Here is a 25,260-nt window from a genome sequence, read left to right as displayed (position 1 = left end):
GTGCCAAGGTTTGAAATTGTACACTAATGTTTTCATAGTTTTCTCAAATCTATTCATGGTGCTTTATTTTAATTTTCCATCAGGTTACAAGTCAATTACAAATGATGGCTCTAAACACGAAGCAAATATGTCAAATGATGCGGAACCAGCTAAAGATGAAGATGCTCACCACCAGAAGATTCTGAAGGATCTTGACCAGAGCAGTAAAGGTGATACAGACTTCAAAGGTGTGTTTTAATGTATTTATATCTAAAGCATAGGAGGTGTTGTATCATGTAAAACAAATTACTGTATAAATAACAACACTATTTAGCCAGCCACATATCACAAGGACCAGTGTACAGTGTTGTTCCTAAATTCTCTACTTGTACAACCAAATATTTGGTTCACATTATCGGCTGTTATAATATGAATATACACAAGCATATGAACCACATGTAATTATTTTATTTACCATTTCTATTGACCAGTTGTATGTGAAGGATAATTTTTTTTAAAATCTAAAGCTGTAATGATGAGTAATATAACTATATCTGTGTGTCTCTCTTTTGTCCTTCAATTCAAACATATTCATTTTGCCCTTACGTTCTAATACAGTATATCTCTATTAAGCAGTACAGTACTTATACTTATTATTATAAACACTACTTCTTATATTGAATTTGATAGAATATCCATGTCTCAGCTATCCTTGTAAACATGGAGGCACCTGTGCGCACAAACAACATACTTTTAAGTTAAATGGTACAAAGAAGACGGCATATACTTATAAATGTCACTGTACAGACAACTACAGGGGGATTAATTGTGAACAAGGTATGTGGTATCTATATTCTGATGTAATGGAATGCTTACAAACAGTGTTGTGATAGCTTCACATTTCACCAACCAAAATAATTTCAGAATATGGAAACGATGAAAGTATATATGCACAGACAATGACAAATACATTCGTTTTGTCTTTTGCATCATGTAGCCCTTTCACATCACCTAGCAAAATTTATACACAGGTCATGAGCTGTTCTTTGTATGGTGTGTGCCCCAGTGTGTATTCACTATTGAGTTTGTAAAGCTCTGTCTACACTATCAAACTTTATGTGACAAAACATTTAATGTTCCCATATATGGACACGATGATATCTTATCACTACCATATTTAGGCACATCGCACTTTTTTTTAAAAACTAGTTTGACAGTGTAGACAAAGCTATATTCTGTTCAGATAAGTAGGCTCTTTTAATCACATTTCAATTCTTTAAATATGTATTTTTAATGGGTTATACATAATTAAATGCAAGTATATTATAGTGAGCAATTATTGACCTCTTGTTGATCATTTTATCTTTTTACGTAAACAAATTTTGAACTTTTCTTTTTTAAATTATAAATGCCACATTAATAACCTTTTGATTAAAAAAAATCAATCGATAATATTTCTACAGTTGTTTTGATATTTGTCATTATACTTGTTATTTTAAACTGAACAATAGACTATTAGCTTTCTATACAAACAGTTGACTAATATGTTTACTAATTTCTTTTCTTTATGTTTTTCTTAGAGTCAACATCTTGTGACGCATATCCTTGCACTAATGGTAAATGCCTGGATGATGGAACGGAAGCTGGATATCGCTGCCTCTGTTACTATGGATACCAAGGAGAAACTTGTTCAGAAGGTTTATTAATACATTTAGATTTTTAAAATGATTAAAATGAATATATTATTAAAAAAGGATAAAAATGAACTGTAATTTAATTACATAATTTGATTTTTTTGTTGTTGGGTAAGTTATGCATGGAATACATCAAAAGTAAATACATGAATTAGTCTAGGAAGTCTGTCTTTAGTTTATTTTTAACATGAGTACCCTTTATTCTAATTTAGATGTCAATGAATGTATTGATGTCAATGATTGTAGTCCCCATGCTGATTGCTTAAATAATCAAGGTTCCTACTCATGTAAATGTCACAATGGCTATGAGGGTGATGGAAAACACTGCATTGGTAAGATCACATACCTTTATAAGATTTTAGATATATACTATATAATTCCCACAAAAGGTAGTAAGATTACATTCAGCTGATTTTGATTCCAGAAGATGGCAGTTGTAAACAACTGTAAAGTTGAAGAATTCTGAACTTTTACATACTTCCTTTTTTAGATATGGTGTACCAGAAACCTTACTTTAAGTAGAAATATACCATAAGTTTAAACATAACAAAAACTTGTAGGCTAAAAACACAACAATTAAAACTTACTGTTTTCACTATCAACATTATAATGTATAGATGTTCTTGAATATTATTTCTTATAAAAGTGCTGGAATTTAGTTCTGAATAATCACACAGTTTACTCTTGTTCACTCATGTACCAGCATAGGCCAAATTTATAATTTCAATTCTTATGTAAAAACATCATTTACATCTACTCATTCAATACACTACTTCTTTTACTTGTCTATAATGCATTTCTTGTTAAATTGAATAGAATTATCATTTATCAATGTTTGTGTTTTTAAGCTATTGCTGTGGATGTGGCCTTAATAGATTCGCATATATGTACCAGTGTTTTAAAGGAAAGCAAACTGTGCATCATTGAATCGGACCAGATGCGTAGTTGTGACATCACATTTGCTGTGAACATTAGCGGTATTTATAAACTGAAGGATGTGGTGTGGAGTAAACACTGGGCTGAATTGAATACAAATGGACCAAATGCAGTTGGGGTAAACTACTTGCAGTTGTAGAGACTGTTTGGTCTTATATATATTATTATTATTTATAGAGGGTGACCCTAAACAGCGTATGCTGACAATCAAAGGGCCCCCTTGATAAGTTATGATAAGTGTCTGTGTGTGACAGTGACTGTGTGTATACTAGTACACCGGAGTAACCCACTACTCGTCTTGAAAGGTGTACTAGGTTCTTTAAAGTGCACATGAGCCACTGACACTGGACCTACGGTTTATAGTCGTTATGCGAAAAGACTCGTTTTACCACCAGGACCATGGAGCAAGTGAGGCTTAAACCCTTGCCGATGTATGGCAAGGTATTAAATTTCCACTGTCCTAACTTGACCAGTCACTCGCATGATTTATGGCTTAAAATTGATTTTCCAATGCAAATTAACAGAAATGATGTAAACTCAAGCTCTTGTATCAAAATCAACTGAAATACGCATGCTTACCACCTTCCAGGTGAAATGTGCAATCAGCATCTTTGGGTTGCTAGTAGTATTCAATAAGTATACACTTTGATTATCTTTAAAATTGATTTTATTTATTTCTTTTTTTTCCAGTATAAAGCAGAACCAACTAAATTCATGGTTTCAGAGAATGGAACTCGCAAAGGCATCAAGTGTTGGGAGAGTGATTTTGCTGAGAATTTTTACAAAGTTGAAGTACGCAATGGCCACATTCCACCTCCTTACTACATGTTTAAGTTGGTGCATCGTTCCATTGGTAGGAGATTCTAACTAACTCTGTTTTTGTAATTGTTTTATTTTTTTCCCTAACAAGTCACTTACACTTTCTTATATAAGTGTGTTTATGTGTGAAGGAATGCAGTCAGAAAAGGCTATGGGGTAGGTGTTCAAATGTTAAGTCCAGGAGAAGGAATAACCCAGAGTTTTCTAGAGTGAGTTCTGTGTTGAAATTAGGCTGGATGAATGGCTTCAAAGTACCCCCACCTCCACCCAGTACAATTACATCTATGCCCTTCATAATACAGTAATTACTATTTTATATTCTTAATTGCAGAACTTGGTCCCAAGATACCTGGTACACCATTTGAGTTGTCTGTTTATTACTATGGTGTTTTTCCTGATAAGTCCTGGTCAGGCAAATGGGTGAACCCATCGACTGGCAACTACACTGTTTTAGTTCCACCACGATTAACCTATGAATACCGTGTAGAGAAGTTACCATCAAGCAGCCTAGGATTTCTGATTTATTATGGCTATGACAAAGATGGATATCAAGTGGCTACAAGGCTGTTTCATGACCAACCAGGTAAACTATGTTGTTAGGGACATTCAGCATCATGACAGAAAAGTGCTGGAGGATGAAAATTCACACTAAGCCCTGCATATTTTCACACAAGGGTCACTTTATCAATAAAATTTAAATAAATAAAGCACAGCGATGTTACAAACTTCAAGATTACTCCTGAAAAATATGTACTGTAGTTCTCTTAAATTCCATGATAAAATTATATAATGTCTTAAAAGTTTTGTTCAAGGGTTATGGTACACTAGATACAGGGAAAATTTTTCATTCTACGATGAATACAGAAGCTCTGTTTTGATTATAAGTTTTGTTCTTCTCTAGCAAGACCTTATATTCTCATCGCTTTCATTCACAAAATAAGATGTTGCATTGGTTTTGCCCAAAAATCCGCATTTAAAGTTTGTGATTTCTTGAATTTTTTTTTCTAGATGTGGATGAGTGCTTGGAGTCAACTGATACATGTTTAGCCGAGATGTCAGAATGTCAAAATCTACCTGGATCTTATAAGTGTGTATGTCACAAAGGATACAAGAAGACTGGAAGTAATTGTCTTGGTAAATTGTACACATACATTGAATTTGATGCTTAGAATGGCATCAGCTCTGCTTACAGTATATCATATTGTCACGTACAGTTTCTTAATTGGTGACCTTAATATCTCCTCTTTTTTTGGACAGTGAAAATTCTTTTTGAAATTACCCTTTTACTTTTCAAAGTTTCCCCTTGATAATGGTTGGCCATAGTTATTGTGAATAGTGGTTGTAGTGAAAGTAATAAAAGTCAAGTAGTCTTGTTTACCTGTGTAAGGTTTTAATTAACTATAAATGTGAGCAGTATATAGGCTTAACTATCGTGAACAACGATGTTTACACCCTTGAGTATCGGGTGCCAAACATGTCACAACATTGTCTGTTACTACAGTGTTATTCAAAAAAAGTTTTGAATCAATATTTAAATAATAACAATTTGATTTGTGTATCTTTCAAATCAGTGAATATGACAATGCATATCATCACACTTATCTCAAAATTACCAGAATCTCTATTCATTACCTGGAATAATAAATAATCAAACTTCATATCCACTTTACCAGTCGTTAAACTGCTTTTATGGTGTAGACTAAAGTAATTAAGTACAATGCTATCCAAGTGGTGTATTTTATTATTTGTGTATATGTTGGCACCATGTAATTTATTACAGTATGCATTTATTATGTCGATGACCGATTAAAGTCCTTTATCTGACAAACTAATAGAAATAATAAATAAAGTTGAAAGTACCTAATACACAGTGAGCAATAAAGATATAAATTACGCGCTAAAAAAAAACAGAGGGCATGCTATTTAACATTTCATCACATATTGAAAATACTGTAAAAATAAAACTTTGTGACGACACCTTTGTTTAGATGTTTGCGTGGTCTGTTTATTGAAAAACAAACAAAAAACAGAGTTATCAGTGTTTCAATATACAAATAAATTAAGTGTGGTACCGAAGGTGATATAATACTGTATGTATCCAATCTACGTACAAACAAATATAATTGCACTATTGGCTTGGCTATAAGCTCACCCTGGGATATAAATTAACCTCATAAAATTGTAATTAAATGAATAATGATGTGGAGTTTTGCTCCCTGGGTGTAAAAATCAGTAATATAATGTCGCTTTTATTTTGGTTTTTATTTTTAGATATTGACGAATGCATAGAAAATAATAACTGCAACGAAAATGCACAGTGTACTAATACCGATGGCGCGTACACTTGTACATGTTTAGAAGGATTTCATGGGGATGGTGCACAGTGCAACGAAATTGACTGTCCGCTGCTTGGTCAGTTTGACAATGGTCAAATACTTGGGCTTTCACATTCCTTTGGGTCAACTGTTTTGTTCCGCTGTTACATAGGATACCGACTCGATGGGTCACCCAAATTGAAGTGTAAGGAGACAGGAATGTGGAATTCACTTAAACCAATGTGTATAGGTTAGTTAAAATTTTATTTTAGGAAAAATTCTTATTCTTTATTGCCAATCAACAACAACAACAACAACAAACAAACAACTACAAAGTGGCAGGAGTAGCACATAAAGATAAAATGTAGCATTTCAATAAAAATATCAGAAAATATCCACACAAAAAAAATCATTCATAAAAATACAAAAACCAGCAAAAACACAAATCATGTTTTTGGGTATTTTTTAAACAATTAAAATAAATAAATTACTGTTTTTAAAAAACCTGAAAATAAGTAAAATATCAAAGTGTATGAACACATTTTGTTGCTAAAGTGAGAGCTAAGATAGGATCAGGTTCAATTTTAGAATCATCTCTTTTAAAGTACATTTTGTTACATCCCGATTCGATCAATACCCAATTAAAATTGTGATGTTAAGTGAACATTTCCTATTGTTTATAATTGTTTATATTCTGATTAAATATATTTGTATCAATAAAACAAAATCCCATCACCATTGAGGCAGAATTTGATAACCATCAAATTACTTTAGATAAAGAATAATTGCTTTCCAAATAATTATGTAAATAATGTTCATAAATGTTGGGATAAATTTCACATAAGTTTGATCAATTTCCTTTAATTCACAAATATTTGTTGGTGTACCTTTTGATTGAATCACCAAAATAAATTTAATTGTTGTTTTTGCAGTATAAAGCCAATCATTTTTATTATTCTTTTTACACAAACAACTACAATAATTATCATACATTATGTTTACAAAAAATTTTGAATTTCACAAAACATTAATGTATTGTACATCGAATAATATGCTTTTTTATTTGTAGTATTGTATTATGTGTTGTTCTTCTTTACAAAGAGTAATTATAATAACGGTTCTCAAAATATAGATTGTACAGTACTAGTAAAAGTTTTCTAGAATTCAATTTCTAGGCTCAAATTGGTAACACAGATTTTTTTTTTACAATGAGAAATTTATTTTCAATTTCACTTTGATATTTTTATTGTTTTCGTTTTGTAATTTTTCTTAAAAAGTGAAACAATACTCTGAAAGGTTGATGAAATAGCTAACCTTGTAGACACAAGTCTTTTTGTTAAGCTTAATGATACCATTCAATTTAATGATTGATGTTTTTTAATTATTTAGCAAATTTGTGTTTAATTTGATTGTGACTAGAGGCGCTTGTTAAACATGTATCCAATGGCTTGTACATTGATACATTTCTTTTCTGATCTTTCTTTCACCTTAGATATTAACGAATGTGAGGTGACTAACTACTGCGACAGTAACGCAATTTGTCATAATGAGCCTGGCGATTATCGATGCGAATGTAAAAGGGGTTACGAAGGTGACGGAATGAGATGCATAGGTGAATTTTTTAAACAAAGTCTTTGTTCTGATCTTGTTTACCCAAGACATTCTCCTAAATTTCTTCTAAAATTCTCTTAAAATGAATTTTAGATGAATCTATTTGTAAAACACATTAAAAATTTAAAATAAAGTAAAAAGATACAGTATGAATAAATATTATAATACAGTGTGGGGGCTTAGTGGTTTACCTGCTTACCTACCGCATGGTTCAAATCCTGGTGCCAGCTCAATTGATCCAGAACAGGACCATTATATGAACTTCATAACTTTAGAAAGTAGTTTAGTACTTATCTCAGTAAGTTGCAATTAAATTCAATGTGCTGAATACAAAAAGATATACAAAGATGAATTAGGACTGCAGATTAATGTATGTAATATGTAATGTAATATTATTCACCTAAACTTACTTACATTATCTGCAGAAGGCATTTGTGTATCACAACCAAAACAAGTTACATTCCTAACTTCATTTCTCATTGAAAACATGTGGTGTACCACAAACCAGACTATACTACAAAATATTAAATAAACGATTGTAATTTTATCATATTCACATTATGACAGATGAAAATGAAATTGTAGGAATGATGACTTATGGTTGAAGGTTGTACAGATAAGATTAAAATGATAATGAAAACACAAAACACACCTTGCAGAAACGGATTCAGACTTTTACTGTCCATTTGTTAACCATCACTATTTAAAAAAATAAATATACAGACATTGATGAATGTGCGTCTTCAAATCCTTGTCATGAGCATGCTGTTTGTGTGAACAGAGATGGTGGCTTTGGCTGTACCTGCTTCCACCAGTCATTGGGTAGTCCGTCAAGCGATTGCTCAGGTATGTCGGAAATCAAACAAGTTGTCCTATAAATGTGTTTTTTTTAAGTTGGATACCAATGGCTTTGATAGCATACTGCAAGCCAAACATGTAAAATGTCTTTGTTCAGAAGTATTAATTAGATAAATTAATATTGGTCAGATGTTTGCCCTACTCTACGTACATATTGAGGACAATTTGCAAGTAATTCTTAATTGGGACTTGAACCTGGTGTTCATACCCCTAGACCACAAGCTTGCACTGATAGCTAGGTTAAATTATGAAAAAACGTCTGACCAATTAACATTGTATTTAGAAATTGTTTCTTTTTAAACTATATATTTATTTTAATTTAGCTAATACTTTTATTTCAGTTCATTCAATTTTACGAACAGACACAAATATAAAAAAAAAGAAAAACAATATTAACTGAATGAACTGAGAATAACCCAAGAAAGTTTAATAAAAAACTTTTTTATATATAGGTTCATCTGGATATAGTACAGAATATTTGAATTCTTTTGAAGGTGGCACTTTAATGCCACCTGTACTGCCAAAGTATCAACAATCAGATATCACAAACCTGGCAGAAATACTTCCTTTTATGGAGTATGAAAACTTCAACAAGTCTATGAAATTATCTGGTCCGGCACCCGGGCAAGTTTCTGAACAAAGTTTCCACAAAGGCGGTAAGAATGAATTTTATTTTGTTTACAATAGGTATGTTTACATTACGGTGTAGCTAGTTCTGCATCGAAATCCAAAAATAAATAAAAAAATATAATAGAAAAAAAAATAAGAAGAAAAAAAATTAAAATTTGTTGTTTTTTTTACTTATTTTACTTATAAACAGATAGTAACAAAGGCTGAAAAGCCTAAAAAGAATCATTTTAATTAAAATTAGTAAACAATTTTGCTTTGCAATATTTACTTTACTTGTTTTATTGAATTATTCAGTATACAGATTTTGTTCATATACGCAAATGCCATGGAAAGAAAAAATGAAAATGTAAATATATACATTCTAATTCATTGATTTCTTTCAAAGAAATGGTGGCATTATAATTATTAAACATATTGACATAGATACACTTATTAGTTTCTTTATCAGTGTAAACAGAATTTAAATGTCCCGACATTGATATTAACCATTTTAAATAATTGATGGATTGGGTGCACAAATATGCACAATTTACCAATTCACCGCATACAAAACTGTTAGATGTTATTTTGTTACAAATATTACTACCTAATTTGTCCTATTAAAATGCTTGTAGAACTTACTACGTTAAAACCCATTGGGTAATTTTTCTACAAAGTGGGAACAAAAAATAACCACTTTTGATTTCCGTATTTTGAATTATTTATGTGTAATTTTGTTTGATGGATGCTTGGTGTTTAGTTATTTGACAGAAATGACGGATCTACCGATGTTAATGCTTTTGTTGTGTTTACATACCATGCTAATGAAAATGCTATTGCTAATGGCATGCTTTTTTATCCAATTTTCATATACATTTTTTTACTATCTGTTATTCCATTCATTTTGATACTGTATTAAAATCCTAACACTTTGGTCTTAAAGTGTATAGAGAAAAGCCTTCAATAGTTAAAACTTAATATTCGATTTTACAATTAATATATGGATGTCATATTCTTGAGAAATTATTCTGCACTCTGTTTAATGTGAAAACAATTAAGTATGGTTGTTATAATGATTTCCATTAAATCTGTTGGACACCTGGAGGTGACCTTATTTTGAATATTGTACTCGAGTCCTTTTTTGTGCATCATATGAGTAAAAAATACAGCACAATGAAAGTAAAATCAAGTCTTAAAGTCATTCCTTCTCAAATGACAGTACATTTTCACCTTCAATTTATGAACATTATACACAAATGTAAAGAATTTTCATTATCATTATTTTGATTTTTGTATTATTTTCATTCTCCTCACCATACTTATAATTTTAGGGGAAAAAAAGAGAGAAAAAAATAACTAATGACCACTTTTTACACAAATAAAGTAGGACATACAACTAGATAGTTTTCTTTTGCGCTTCTTTTAAAAGCAATCATGTGTTAAACTATTGCCGGTATTCCGTCTCTAGCGGTGTCAGTGTACATTATAATGGTCAATGGTCTATAAAGGATATTAAGACAGTATTGATTTAGTTATTATGTAACTTATTGTGCGATGGCTCCGCGGCATACAAGATATTTCCCTCTTATTATTGACATAAGTACCATACAGTAAGTATGACTTTGACATACACAACTACTACAGAATTTACACTTAAATATGAATTTCAAGTTTATATTTTATTTTTTGTATTAATTTTTATTATAATAAACTTTTGATTGTTATACATTTTTGTACTTTATTTAATTATGCTTTATTATCCAAATCAACTATATCCATCCACAAACGCCCAGTCCATTAAATGATTGTTATTCCTTTGGATACAATGCAAAATTTAAAAACAAAAAAGAAAACTTACAAGGAATTTTAGAATGGTATTGTTTAATTCATTTACAAGAGAGAATTAATAGCAAAGATAGATGACATTTAAAGTGTTGGATCTTAATTTAAATTTTAAGCTTGCACCTGTGAAATTGGTTTCATCAAGAAGATAACTCTCAAGGCTAGGACTTTCTTTTAGTTTGGAATAATCTTCAAGGGATGACTTTTGGTTTATATTATTTAACCAATCCAAAGTGTATGCTATGGTTTTAACAGAGAATGAATTAAAAGTATAATTTTCAGTATCAAAAACTTGTTCAAACATATTTAAGTCTTGGCATTTATCTAAAGTTTCTTTACATAAAGCTAAAAAGTTGTATTTTAAAGAATCAAAATCACTGTTGAGTTGAAACATGCAATTGATTTTAAAGAATAAGAAACTGAAGAAATAACTGGCTTTGGAAGACTGTAGAAAATTAATATTTCAGCATTAAACATTTTTAGGACACCTCTATTCAGAAGACATACGCTTTCCTGTGAAATATGAAAATATAGTCTTTAACACTTTGAACAACCTTATTTTATAGGGATAAGGTGTCCTCTTAATTCGGGTTATACTGTAGTTGGTGAACAGAAATAATTTATAGATATGGCACCTTAAAGGTGATTTTATTTGAGACAATTTTATACACATTGTTAATGTATACTAATTTTGAAGTATAAATAATGATGAGAATGGAATAATGGAAAGAAGTCCAAAGGAAGTAGAAATAGGAAGAAATGTAGTTGATTTATTATCTAGCATTTTGTCATTAACTAATCCATACATTTTTTTTTTAGAATAAGTGATAAGAGATGAGAAAAAGATTAAATTATTTAACCAACATCTGCCAAATTGTTGTGAAAATCTGTGAAGTAATTAAAAATCATTTAATTCTACAGGACGTCTGTTAGTAACCTACTTCTAGTTGCTACCAATTATTATAATGGAGAGCTTTTTTAACTTGTTTAAAATCTTAACTCCATTCCTTCACTTATTGCAATGTTTCGTGGATGGGCAGTATGTACGCAGCTAAACCAGTGGAGACCAGTAGACAATTGAACTAGAAAAGTTAAACAAAAATTTCCTTCAGGCAGTGAATCTGTTACAGTTATCTTCATTGCTTTCAAATTGAACAATGAAGGTCTTAATTCTTACTGAATAAATGTAGATCTTGATGTAAAATGTTCTTTAAGATGTATTCCATGCTTAAAACATTTATAACATTTAATTTACAACCCTTTCATTTTTAATCAAAACTTTATAACTGAAATAAAAAAATTATTGCATTGAAAACAAATGTTTAAACTATGATGGATAATTCAAATATTGTTAGCATTCTAAGGCTTAACACTACAGTTCTTTATCTTTTGTAAATCAGTATCTTTTTACTAAATAACCTTTTATGGTAGTTCACATTCAAATTTAAATTTAACCATAAATCTTTTAATGAATCATTTTATTTACCCTGTTTTATTTGATAATAATTATTTTTTATTTTTACACAAACTTCAATGGTGTATAACTTTTGTTCTATCAGGAAGTATCATATTTATGTGTAACTCGTAAACAAGACTTTCATAAGATATATTTTTTTATATTTGAACAATGATATGGGACCATGCCAAGAAATACGAGCGTACTTATCACAATTTAGCAGATGTTCGTTAAATAGTTTAATCATTTTCTTGTCTCTTTTCACTTATTTTAAACTTCTTTCTTTTCATGTGTTTTTACATTTTTTCTTCAACATTTAAGTACATTAAAGAAAGTAAAATTCAAAGCAACCCAGTTGGACACTAAATGTCTGTTGCAGAATTAATTAGCCATTCAATCTGTAGCAGTTATTTGCCCTTCATTGTTAATGAATGATGAGTTAAAATGATCTATTGCCAGTTTTCTTTTCACAACAATAGAACATCCTGAGGCCTTTATAAATATTGAACAATATATATGATGGGATACATCTATATTAATTGGTTTGTAAGATGAAAGAGGAATGATTGTGAGAGATGTTTTACTGTGTTTTATTTCGATAAGTTCAACATAATACATTGGTTTACAAACTACTTAGTTGTATTTGTCTCCTTTAAAGGATGAGGAATTCTTTGTGAATAACAATAGTTTCTAATACCCTTAGGTTGGGTATGGTTACAGTTGTAATAGATTAATAAACTCTATTTCAAAATTCCAGAGAAAATAATTAGGAGAGGGCAAAGATACATGCATTGCTTAACCTTACCTGAAAATAATATATAACTATTAAATTAGAATTAAAATAAAAACATTTTTTAAAAAGGCCATACATATTATATCACGCCATATATTACTGTTAAAGGGGATTATATATTTTTAATTTTTCCTATTTTATATTTAATTTCATACACATCCAACAGAAACTTGCAAATTACAGGATGGATAAACTTCTTTATAATTGATTATGCTTATAAACTAAGTTTTAGGCTTAGGGAGTGGAGTTAAAAGAATCGTGAGTTACAACCCGCACTAGTTCAGGATTGAACCCTTGGGCCTTACTATTCGAAGGCAAGCACATTAACCACCAAGCTAAGCACGACTACATTTATTTTGATATAACACAGGATATTATTTTAATTTTTACCATTTCAGATCATGTGATGGCACTAGAAGGAAGTTCATACGACATTCCATGTATCCCATCATCTATCATGAACAGCATGGTAATGATCGATCCAGAGTTTATGTGGATCCGAGATAACGGTGCAAAGTTGGATCAGAATCATTACCGACCGTCCGAGAATGGAAACCTGCATTTCTTTGAAGTAGCTGTGGAAGATTCTGGGCCATTTGTATGTCGTGTCAGCTATTCCGAAATAACTGGTGGTGGTTACAAAGAGAGGTCATATAAGCATCTGTTAACAGGTTGTTAATTTTATCACTGAAATTCTACTATTATTCCATCTTTATCATTAATTATTCTAATTACTAATGTTGCAGTTATTTTTATTAAATCAAATTGAAGATGCCTTCTTCTGTTGGTAGACAGAACAAGATTCTACTGTAAGAACTACAAAAATTTGGTTGAAAATTCTAAGGGCTTACACCACATTATTCACACGGCACTTCCATTAAGGGAAATGTAGAGCTTTAGTGACCATAATTTTAGTGCAATCAATTTTCTCATTACCAGAAGGGGAAACTTTCTCAAAAACCACAATGGTAGTGTACATTGTGAGATTTGACTGTAGTAGACAAAGAAGCCTTTAGGGTGGATGATGCCTGTACTCTCATTTTAACCTCCCTGTCTTGGTAGTGAAAGGATCTGCATACAGTAGTATTATCATATTTTGAATATATCTCAACCATGTGTACTGTGATCATCTTGTAGTGAACAACTATTTGACTCATGGTGTGGGGAAGATAGTGAATAGTATGTGTGCCGAACAATTCTATCTTCTCTCTCCATTTATTAGTGTATGCAACAGCTACTCCTCTATGTGACATTTCTGTGACATATTTTACTGAATCTTGCGAACATGCTACAAACTATCAACACCGCAACTCGTTTTTAAGTTCTCTGGCAAAGAAAGTCTGTCTGAAGGTTGGCTGCACTGTAATGAAGTTTGATATGGAATGTCATCGTGTGCAAGAACTTATTGGAGCAAATGTCAACAGTGTATTTCAGTTAGAGTACTTGTTTACACTAGAAATTGTCATCCATGAGTTTTTCCCATGCAATGCTACATGTGTTGTTGGCCAGCTTCAGTCATATGTTGCAAAGGTATGTAAGCTTTTAATTTAAAAAAAACACACATTTTGATAAAAAAAACTTATATATAAATACAAACAAATACTGTATTTCTAACGTACAGTATGTCAAAGATTTCATAGTTTTTGTTTGTTTTTAACATTTTTTTTAAACATAATAATTAACTTTGTTTTCTGGACACATTCAACAAGTGCATAATTAATAGAAATTTTACGATTTACGAAGACATAAGAACAAGTTTAGGTCATGTCAATAGATGTTTCTTCAGTCGCACTTGGAAACCACCAGAACTGTACCTCCACGCTTCCCTGCATGCACACAGTGAATTAACATGAAAGTTGTTTGTCAGTCTTCTATGAATTTATTACCATTTATTTTTACATTCTGTAAATAAAAAAAATATAAATGGTTGATTAGTCTTTGCATTTGATTGTTACATTCGTTTTTTTTATAGGTAATTAGTCTTTATGCTTGGCGACATTATTCTACTTATAATCTCGATTCATTCAAGCATTTGTTTTTGTTTCAAGACTCCCCCTTATTGATCATTTCTTAGTAGATTATTACAAGTAATGTATTTGTTTTTTAAAAATAAAGTTTTTTCATCATGTAAATGCCACCCGACAAATTAAACAAACTGAATTTAGCAGTTCAAGGACGAAACTGAAAAAACCACGTCAGACACTCAGTTTGTGGGATGCGATCGGGAGAATCAGAAAAAGAAAAACTGAGCGTAATGGATGATCGATGAGTTTGAATATTGAGCGTTGCCATGTAATAAGACGAAAAGGGCTGTCATTTCCAAGGCAATTTTGTGAGCAGACAGAGAGTAGGCTATAGCGTCAGATATTCCGTTTACTTGAAAGGGTGAAGGGGGAGGATGGGTGATTCTAATTTGCTGCATTAGTTGATTACAAAGTTGAATTTATAAGCATAAAGCCATACATAATGATCTTTTACAGACTAGTATCAGATGTATTTTTTTTCAAATTGTTATTGTGTTAATTATGTAAAAACATTATTATCATGTTTTTCTTTGTTTATCTTTCTTAATTAAAACAAATATGTAAATATCATTGCAATTTAATTTCTTTTTTTCTAGAATCTTTTCTTAACTTATTAAAATACAAACGTTTATTGAATACTATTACTAGCATTATATTACCATTTGATTGTGTGAAAGTAAGTTTTAATGGAAGTGTACTTATATAAATTTATATAATAGGAACGAATGAAATGGAAATTCAATTTAGAGAAAGAGCTTGTTAACAAATTGTTTTTTTTAAACTTTTATTTTTAAGGTATTACGTTCACTGGATGAATTTGTTCAGCATGAAGAGATGAAAGCTAAACGAAACCAAATTTACAAGATCATGAGTAACAGTTGGACGCATTCTGTTCGTTTCGTTTGCCGTGAAGGTTACGCAAGACATGAATACATATGCGGTAGGGTTGTTTAAACAGTCTAGGCATGTTGTGTCTGATGGAGTAGCCGGCTTTCAAAGCGATGGGTTCCCGGATGTAGAACTTGGCTTGAATTTATTTGATTTGTTTTTAAATGATATAGGACTTTGTATGTAATAGTTAAGGTTATAGGATATTTAATGTGTTAACTTAAACATCGGTCTTAACTTTATTCAAAACCTCGGGCGACTGGCCAAAATAAAATGATTGATCAGATATGCTACCGAATATGCTCGTCTTCAACATGAATATTTCATCGTAGCATGTCTATTTGCTAATATCGTCTAACTGAATTTAAAACATACGCGTCTGATATCACACAACCTTTTATAGCCCAGTTATTTTAACACATCTCTGATCTGATTCATTAGCATTTTATACTTTTGTTGTATGATAGTTTTGGTCAAATGTTGCCTCACTTTTATGCCCTGATCTAAATCTGTCTGTAGTTAAACACGCACTCATTCGTTTATCTGTTTCAGATGCATGTCCGCCGGGTTCATCAAGTAACGGAGAAGTTTGTCGCCCTTGTAGACAAGGGTATTATCAGAGTAACTATACGTCGCCTTACTGCAAAGCCTGCCCTCATCAACAAATAACTAAGAATAAGGGTACTACAAGTCTTGAGCAGTGTTATGGTGAGTATAACGAATATAAATAAGGTGATTTTATGCTGATTAGATTTCATTTGAAGTAATTTGAAAAATCCCTTAAACTACTAAGTCACAACATTATGATAATGACAAAAAAAAAACACATTTAAAAAAAAGATGTTACAGGATAAGCCATCATAAAGCTTTATATACAAGTTGTAATATTCCAGTCTTGAATAAAGATGATTTTACATAATACCTCTCTATTTTTTATATTATTCAGAAAAATATTTAATATTTTGTTCCATGTTAAATATATGAAAAATATATAAAAAATTAGGTGTTTCCCAAGAAAAAAAATTATAATTCTTAAATTTTGCAATATTTTTACCCTTTTTTGGTTCAATATGGAAGTTCAGGTTCAGTTCAGTTTAGGAGTCAACACATTTTGTATGAATGAAATGAAATTGCATTTGACAAAATCTCATAAAAGTATTTCCATGCATGCTATGTGAAACTGCAGAAGATTTTTCTGATTCTTTGCTAAATGTTCCACATACAGTATGTGTCTTGTATTATTGAGATGTCTGATTATGTACAGATTATTGATCAAGCTAATTAGTGACATTCTTGAAGTGTATATACTACTATATTGTTTATTTCCTTCCAGTCGAGAAGCTTGGAGAAAAGATTGTTGGTGGAATAATAGGAGGCATTGTAACTTTAGCATGTATTCTAGCTGTTATTATTTACAGGCAAGTGAAAAATGTATCGTTTTGGTTAGTTGGGCTCCGACCTGTTTTAGTGTCAATACTTTCGCTTGAACAAAGCAGCACTACTACCAAATTAGAGTTAGTAACACTTCTATCCTGAAAACCCTTGTGCTAAAACAGAGAAATGATGGTACAGTAGATTAAATGAAAATGAAGTATAGTGTCATTATACAGTACAACCCATTTGGGGCCCAACAAGGTGTCCCTTAATAGGAGTGTTCCTTGATTAAGTATTGGTTTTTGTTTTAAAAATATATTGGCCCTTGTTTGTTTCACAGTAAAAAGTCCCTGAGTAAGGTATCCCAAAGAAGCGCTTTCTACTGTATTTATAATGATCAATCAGTTATTCAATTTAGTATACCTGAACTGTACTATTCGGTGCTACCTGTTCTATTTCAGTTCACAACTACTTAATAGCTACAAGACAATATGAACTAATATGTTTGCTTATATAATTTTGATTCTAATAATATACTGTTTATATTTGATTTATTGTTTGTATTCAGAGTTGTTGTGAAGCATTGCAAGGGGTCACCACAAGACATTGCATTTCGCCGTCTATCTGAAGCTGTTGAAGACACCGTGGAGATTGCAAGAGACAAAATAAAAAATAGGGCTGAAGATCTTGCCTTCAGAGCTGAGATAGCCAAATCAGAGTATGCTGATAAGAAGTTAAAGAAAAACACACGCAGAAATGTTAAATCACGCGCATTGGTGAAACGAAAGTCAAAACGGCCATCATCAAGTGAAGATACAGATGACAGACTATCAAAGACTCCAAGTAATGAGTCTTTACCCACGGATTCTGAGAGTTATGAAAGTAGCCAAGGAAGTGAACACGGAAGTCACAAAGGAAATCATAAAGAAGGTAACAATGTAACTCAAGTAGGAAGTCACCAAGGAAGTCACAATGTAAGTCACCAAGGAAGTCACAATGTGAGTCACCAAGGAAGTCGCAATGTAAGTCACCAAGGAAGTTGCAATGTAAGTCTCCAAGGAAGTCACAATGTCCATTTTCCAGGAAGTTCAAAAACATCTCAAATTCAACATTCATCCCAACAGCATCAAGAATTGGGCAATAAGCAAAACAGAAGTTTTTCTAGACTACCAGGTAACCCGTTGGAGCAAACATGGTCACAGTACAGTGGTCACAATGCTCCTCAAGATACATACATAAACCCTGAACAGCAACATCATTTTGAGAAAGAACCATTATTGTATGAAAGCTATACAAACAGGACAAAAGCTATGTTAGAAGATGGTAATTTTGAATATTCAGATGAAAAACATGAGAACAGTTATCATTTGGATGCAAGTCCTTATAATACACCAACAGTTGTCAACAATGCGAGTTTGCAGAACCTCAGAAGGAGCTCAGGTAGTCGCCAGAGATTGGCAGAAATTGATCCAGATACTGAAGGCTCACATTTACCAAAGCAAGAAAAGACAAATCAAATAAATATTACTCAGCCATTAAGTAATAGAATACCGTTAGCCCCGCCACCTCCTCCATTGTTAAGTGGCTTACCTAATGTTGAAAGTGATGCATTTGGTTTTCCTCCCCCACCACCTAACTTTTGATGTCACCGCATACCTTTTAGATAAATAATATATCGATTCAATAGTCTTATTAATTTTCATAAAATGTGTTTGCACTATTTGAATAGGTATTATTCAACTTCTGTCGAAATACTCATGGAGGTTTTATATATCAGCCTTACCGTTGGGGAAATAGGAATATTTGACTTATGTCGAGATACTCCATCTCATGGTAGTTTGAAAGCTCAACCGTTCCGTCGTTGGAAACATTTGGTAAAACCGTCTGTCAAGATTATTTTCCATTTTGTTTCTACGCGTCCCCAAAGGTGTTCTACTACAGGAAATCATAAAAATGCCCCATCTGTCGAACAACTACTGAAAGTGTATATTTATTCAATTACTTTTTTGTGTCAAGATGTTTTTAAGAAAGTATATTTAGTTTGATGTTTTAAACATTTTACCGATTTTTTCGTCGTAGAAAAACGATGTATATGTGGCGCTTTAATTATAAGTTGACATCGTCTTTAAATCGTGATGCGGACAATTCATTTTACCATATTATCACTAATGAAAAAGTTTCTACTTCGTTCAAGTCGCTTCTCCATTAATTACTCCTGTTTATTTTCATATACGTGCTTATAGGTCTTTGTTACGCGGCAACGTTTCGCGGTCGTGCGTGGCAGTGCCCAGTAACTCCACGCAAAATAATCAATTCTCGACTTTAACACAAACAATGCGGCGATGAACGAGTTGCGTAAGACAGCGTAGCGGAAAATCTAGTGTAACGAGCCTTTCTTAATGTGATCGCTTGTTTACATCAGGCTGCGAATATGATCGATTGCTCGGCTAATATCTGGCTCAGTTTGTACGATTTGTTTGGGAGATTTTATACGATTGTTTGTGTTTTGTCGTGATGTGTAATTGGCCATATTACAAATTCGTTGTTGAGTCACCGAATAGTGTATCAGACCCCTTAACTGTATACAGCTACATTTGTAAGATGTGCATTATACTATACAGTTACTCTATACGAACACTAATTAGTCTCATCCTAAATGCTGTGTTATTGTTTATTTCGGCGTTTTATAATTACCACTGACGTAAGAGCAATGACACTTGTGGGCGTTGGAGTAAGGAGTATTTCTTTAGTCATAAACACTGCATTATTACTTGTTACTATAATAAATACAACTGTACTTGTACACACTTTTATAGTAGTTAGGTTATTTAAAATATGTAGTTAAACATACAGTTTATGGACAAATAAGAATAAAATAAGAAACACACGCATATTGTTGACATTAAAATTTACCGGAGGTTTGTGTGCGTGCGTTTCAACTCCATGCTACCGTGCGGTTTCGGTGAAGAATAGGAAATTAAACAATACTGTTACTGATTGTCAATTTATTTTATAATAAAAAAATTAAATGTTCATTTAATAAATTGTTCAATTTGTAACGTGCAATATATATAGTGTGTAGAGTTTATATTGATTGAGGTAACTTTATTTAATGCAATTAAATATGTAACAATCAATACAATGCTGTGATATATTTTTTTGTTCTAGATTTATATTTTTCATAGTGAAACATACAAGAACCAGTCTTAGAATTCCAAAGCCATTAATAGATTTGGGAAACTTCGGCATATCTCTGTGTTGCAATCGGTACCGCATCAAGCTTCGGAATACTTTTGAGTTGCATTTGGTACCGCGCATAATCAAGTTTCGACATACTTTTATGGTGCAACCGGTACCGCATCAAGCTCCGGAATATTTTCGAGTTACACTTCGGTACCGAGCATCATCAATAGGAACCGATACCGCATCAAGCTTCGGAAAACTTGAGTTACATCCAGCGCATCTTCGGCAAATGTGATACGTTCGGTATCGTTACTTTGTTGGTATTCATGATTTGACGTTGACAATACTTTTCCGCGTACGCACAAACATGTCTAATTTGATCTTGTGAGCAAAAATATTTTATCTAAAAACTGTGACATGTCTATTTTCCTTGATTTCGACGTGATTATCCTATAAAGCCGTGTAAAAATAGATATACGACATCTAATAAATATAACGCTCGTATATTTCTACAGTTGTTTGTTTAAAATAGAGTACGGCTGTGTTTGTAAATGTTAGGCATCAAAGTTAGTACCAGTTAAGTGGCCGATGAGAGGTGGGAAGTATATTTTCCATTATTAATTGATTTAGTGTTACTTGCTGATTTGTTTCTGATTCATGGTTTTGGTCTATCCTATTCCGCTGTATTATTAAATTAGATGGCAACATGTTATATCTGTATATTTCACATTGTAATGTATAGGCCTATTATGTCGGTCTTATAATTAAATTTAATTAATTAATTAAACAACTTAAATTATTCTGTTTGATGGAATATCTCTATAAATGATGTATGATCATTATTTAATGTATGTGTAATTAATTTAAATCAAAATTGTAAAAGTTATATTCTTTTGTGCAGAATAAACACATTACAGCTACGACGTGTTTGATCGAATAGGCCACAAGTCGTCTTTAAGTATTGAATATAAAGATGTCACCTATGAATATAATTCAATTAAGTATATGAATTGTAAGTAAAACTAAATACAAGATGGAGATTATTAACACTATCGTATTTTATAATGATGCATGGCCGTTTTGATGACATATACCTCCAGTTTATTTTATTGTAATGTCAGCAGCGGCGTGTGAAGTCGTCCACATTAGTAACTAACCATTATACAGTGTTTCGCACAATTGTCATAATAATTATAGGATAGGCTAAGTATTGACAAACGCAGATAGGTAATTGATCGTGAAGGATCATCCATCACCCGTGTGTATGAAATGAGGTAAAACATTAAAAATGAAAACAAAAGAACATCCCGAAGGAGCCTAATTTGCTAAATTGGTTTAGAATAACTAAACCAAACAACGATTATTCTCTCAATAAGACTTGCTATAATGTACAGATGTATGCATGTATGTATGTGTATACACATGTAAAAAAAGCCTTTATTGTTGAAATTTCAACTCCATTTGATGCATTTGTGGAGACCTGTTACGAGACAAAATTTAGAAAGTACATGCAATTATGCGGTGGACACGGCATTCAAATGCAAAGTAATAGTCATGGTTATTGTTGGCTCGTTAGGTAGTGTACACCGTAGGGTTGTACCTGGTCCGAAGTTGGGATTTAGCCAGAAACAGAGCAGATCGATTGCAAAATATATGAGTATAAGCACATGCATTGGTTCGAATTTTGTATGGCAAAAACGAGTAAAGTGCTTATAACATCTCGCATTCACTAATTTGGTGCACATTATTTGTAACTACAAAAACCGCATTTTATGATTAATATTTGTATATTGTAATAGGTGGAATGTTACTAATAAAAGTTTAAATATGTGAATTGTCGTAATGATTCGACTGTTCTTGGAACAAGGGTTTACGACTGTTCCTTTTACGACCGTTTCTTTTAAAACCAAGCAGAGACTATAGTGTTTTCACAAATATTTTTAAAATACTGTATTTTAACGAATTTCAATAATTTTAACATATGAAAACAAAAACATTCACTTCACTTAGAAAGAAAATTAATAAACAAGCATGGACTATTATAAGGGCTAGTGTTGCCCGAAAGCGCTGCTAACTTTTCTGGCTGTTTTACTTTATCGTTTTGATTTAGCTTTTCGCTTCTTTTTTTTGTATCTTCATTGAGATCCAGCCACTGATACCCACATTGTCATTTTTTCAGCATTTTGCCTTTGGATTTATAATATAATATATATATATATATATAAGAATGAACAAGTATAGGGGTCTGACCATGTTGCCCACTACCACATAATAGAAATTGGCTCTGGTGTGCTGCAAGGAAAGGAAAAGACGCGTATAAATAGCGGAAAAGAAACGTCGTAAACCGGCCGGCAGATCTACACCTCAGTTTAATGTCAAGAGGTTACAACAATGACAGGGATTCACACTTTACTTGTCTAATCACTTGCTAGATTGATTGATCGACGTGAAAAAGATACTAATGAAAAAAACCCGTTGTTGATCTGGATTTATGAATTGAAATCTACTAACTGCGCGCTTTTTAAACATTGCAATTAGCCTAATTGCGCAAAAAGAAAATGTAAAACATAAAAATAGAGTACAGTGTATTATATATATATATAGGCGTACCAAGGACGTATTTAATAATTTTTATATTTAGCTAAACATCTATTAAAAGATAGATTATGGTGCATTTGGTAATTAAGTTGTCAGCGCATTGTACAAGAGTGATTTGTCATTTTGAATAGTGTATTGCAAGGAAAGTCTTCAAAATAAACCAAAACAAACTCAACGAACTTTATGTGAATGAGTTGCAACAGCATCCGTTTTAAAAAGACATGGTTTGTGAAAAAATAATATTTCAAAGAAGAAATAGAAAATAAAAATGTATTTAAGATTTCAACCCGCTGAGTCTTCTATAAGATGAGTACGCTGTGTGGTAGAATCGAGATAATTATTTCTGAAACTTAGTTTAATTGCGGGTAGGCAGATTTCAATCAGAAATGCTTTTGGGCCCTCTTGCTAATTCATCTCTACAGTATTTTATCAGACGGTCCGACCAATATTTTTTATTCTGGTTTTGAATTAATTTAAAAGTTTGGGAGTCGGATACATTTTTATGCAAAGAGTGATTGTTCTTAAAAAGAATAGGCCTACGTTTTCTAGCGTTTGTTTCTGTATTTGTAGCTAATGACTCCTCAGTCATATCGCTATTATTTTTAGGCAGCCCATACATTTAATCAATACAGTAGGTTTGTAAAATGGTGTGTATTATGTCAAATAATTAAGTTCTTTATTATTTCTACTGAACATTTTCAAAGGTAGGCCTACTATGGCTAGTTTGTTTCTTGTTAATACTGACATACATTCTCTACGTTATTGTATAAAGAAGTAACACGACAAGACACACTATCGACACTGAACCGGGAAAATAAGTAGGCCTTGTACGACAGCAATTGTTAACCAGTTGTAGAAATTCAGCCGTCATTTCCTGCGATGTCGACCCTCCATACCAAGTCAGCAGACAGCCAGGCGAGAGGTGAACTGTACCATGAGTGGACTTCAACAAAAGCGTACAGCCAGAACAAAGAGAGTACAGTCTACAGGAAAAGGGGAAAAGCAAGTCGTCATTATGGACAGAAACTAACTATAGCAATATTAATCACGAGTATTTAAAACTCTAATGAAAGAATATCGAGGACAGTTAGGTAATCAATCAGGCAGAGATGACATAAAACGTTAAATGACTACGATCTGGAATACTTACAAAGTGCATCGCTCATTTCACTTGACGAAGTCGAGCGATATTGTAGTAAGCTTACGCGCCGTGAAACGCACCAAACTCGTGATTAATTGTTAAAAAAATCTTTTTTTCGTGCAATGTTACGGCTAACATAATAACCCGAAGACTAACCAAAGACCCGAGAGTGCAAAATTTAAGACACAATAGATTGCAACGAATTATATGCATCAAATAGTTGAAAATTGTTTATTTCAATATTTATGCATTTATAACTTACTTAATTCCGGAACATACCCGACCTTTTATGTCTAGATTGCTCCATAATTTCCTATCTGCCATTGTGACAGCCAGTCCTTCTCTCTGCATACATGATATATAATTGTCCTTCAAAACGTGAAAAACAAGTATTAATCAAATCAAACTTCGATCGAATAGGCCATTTAAGTTTAAATTAATTATACTTCTGTCTGTAGAAAAAAAAACGGATCAAAAATAAAGATTTCATCGGAAAGACAATGGGCTACTTTTGATTTACTACTGTATGCTTGTCTTTCTTTTCAGTTAAATAATTTGTTAATAGTTATTTAAGAATTATTATAACATGGTTATACCGCTTACATAGTTGTAGGTGAATTATAATATTTATGTTAAGCAAAATAATTCCAAATCCACGTGATGGTATTATTGCCAAGATCAATACTGTAAATATTGTAAATACTGTTCAGTTTGTTAACTTTTAAGCGTAAGCGGCTTCCTGTATTTAAAATGTATCTCCACTTTCTGCTGCCAATGAAAGTTCAGAAATATGGTATGTCGTGCAGCCGAACCAGGGCCCTGTTTAGTTAGAAGCACCTGCACAACAACGGAATGTATGCAAATTAGGACTGCTAACTACTGTAGTACAGCATTGTAATCGCGTTAAGGAACCATTCCCTAATTCAGTAGCCTATAATGGATTTAAATATTTTGAAATTGGACAACTTAAATCAATTGTAATCGCGTTAAAAGAATCGTTTTTGAAATATATGGATTATAAGGCCCTACTACGAACGTATTAAGAAGGTAAGGAAACTACATTTTAATATATCTGCCCTTCTTGTTATCCGTGAAAATGCTCTGCCGTGTACGTAGCCTACGTACACGGCACTCTGTCGG

General features: G+C 32.1%; 1 protein-coding gene across 1 annotated transcript in view; it reads left to right on the top strand.

Moving 5' to 3' along the window:
• The window catches only part of LOC140040266 (uncharacterized), a 30,144-nt gene extending 9,810 nt beyond the window's left edge, over positions 1-20,334 (top strand). The window contains exons 10-27 of the mRNA XM_072086059.1: positions 84-227; positions 670-816; positions 1,560-1,676; positions 1,886-2,005; positions 2,522-2,727; positions 3,300-3,462; positions 3,760-4,011; positions 4,437-4,562; positions 5,700-5,993; positions 7,236-7,355; positions 8,078-8,200; positions 8,665-8,868; positions 13,311-13,583; positions 14,135-14,442; positions 15,732-15,876; positions 16,377-16,532; positions 17,158-17,242; positions 17,767-20,334. Of these exons, the coding sequence (XP_071942160.1) occupies positions 84-227; positions 670-816; positions 1,560-1,676; positions 1,886-2,005; positions 2,522-2,727; positions 3,300-3,462; positions 3,760-4,011; positions 4,437-4,562; positions 5,700-5,993; positions 7,236-7,355; positions 8,078-8,200; positions 8,665-8,868; positions 13,311-13,583; positions 14,135-14,442; positions 15,732-15,876; positions 16,377-16,532; positions 17,158-17,242; positions 17,767-18,841 (4,058 nt within the window). The 3' untranslated portion in view covers positions 18,842-20,334. The remainder of the gene's footprint in view (positions 1-83; positions 228-669; positions 817-1,559; positions 1,677-1,885; positions 2,006-2,521; positions 2,728-3,299; positions 3,463-3,759; positions 4,012-4,436; positions 4,563-5,699; positions 5,994-7,235; positions 7,356-8,077; positions 8,201-8,664; positions 8,869-13,310; positions 13,584-14,134; positions 14,443-15,731; positions 15,877-16,376; positions 16,533-17,157; positions 17,243-17,766) is intronic.
• Positions 20,335-25,260: the final 4,926 nt, after the last annotated feature.

Source organism: Antedon mediterranea, chromosome 2 (assembly GCF_964355755.1).
Source record: "Antedon mediterranea chromosome 2, ecAntMedi1.1, whole genome shotgun sequence".
Lineage (NCBI taxonomy): Eukaryota > Metazoa > Echinodermata > Crinoidea > Comatulida > Antedonidae > Antedon > Antedon mediterranea.
Note: the sequence above shows the minus strand (reverse complement) of the source record. Positions and strands in the feature narration are given on the sequence as shown.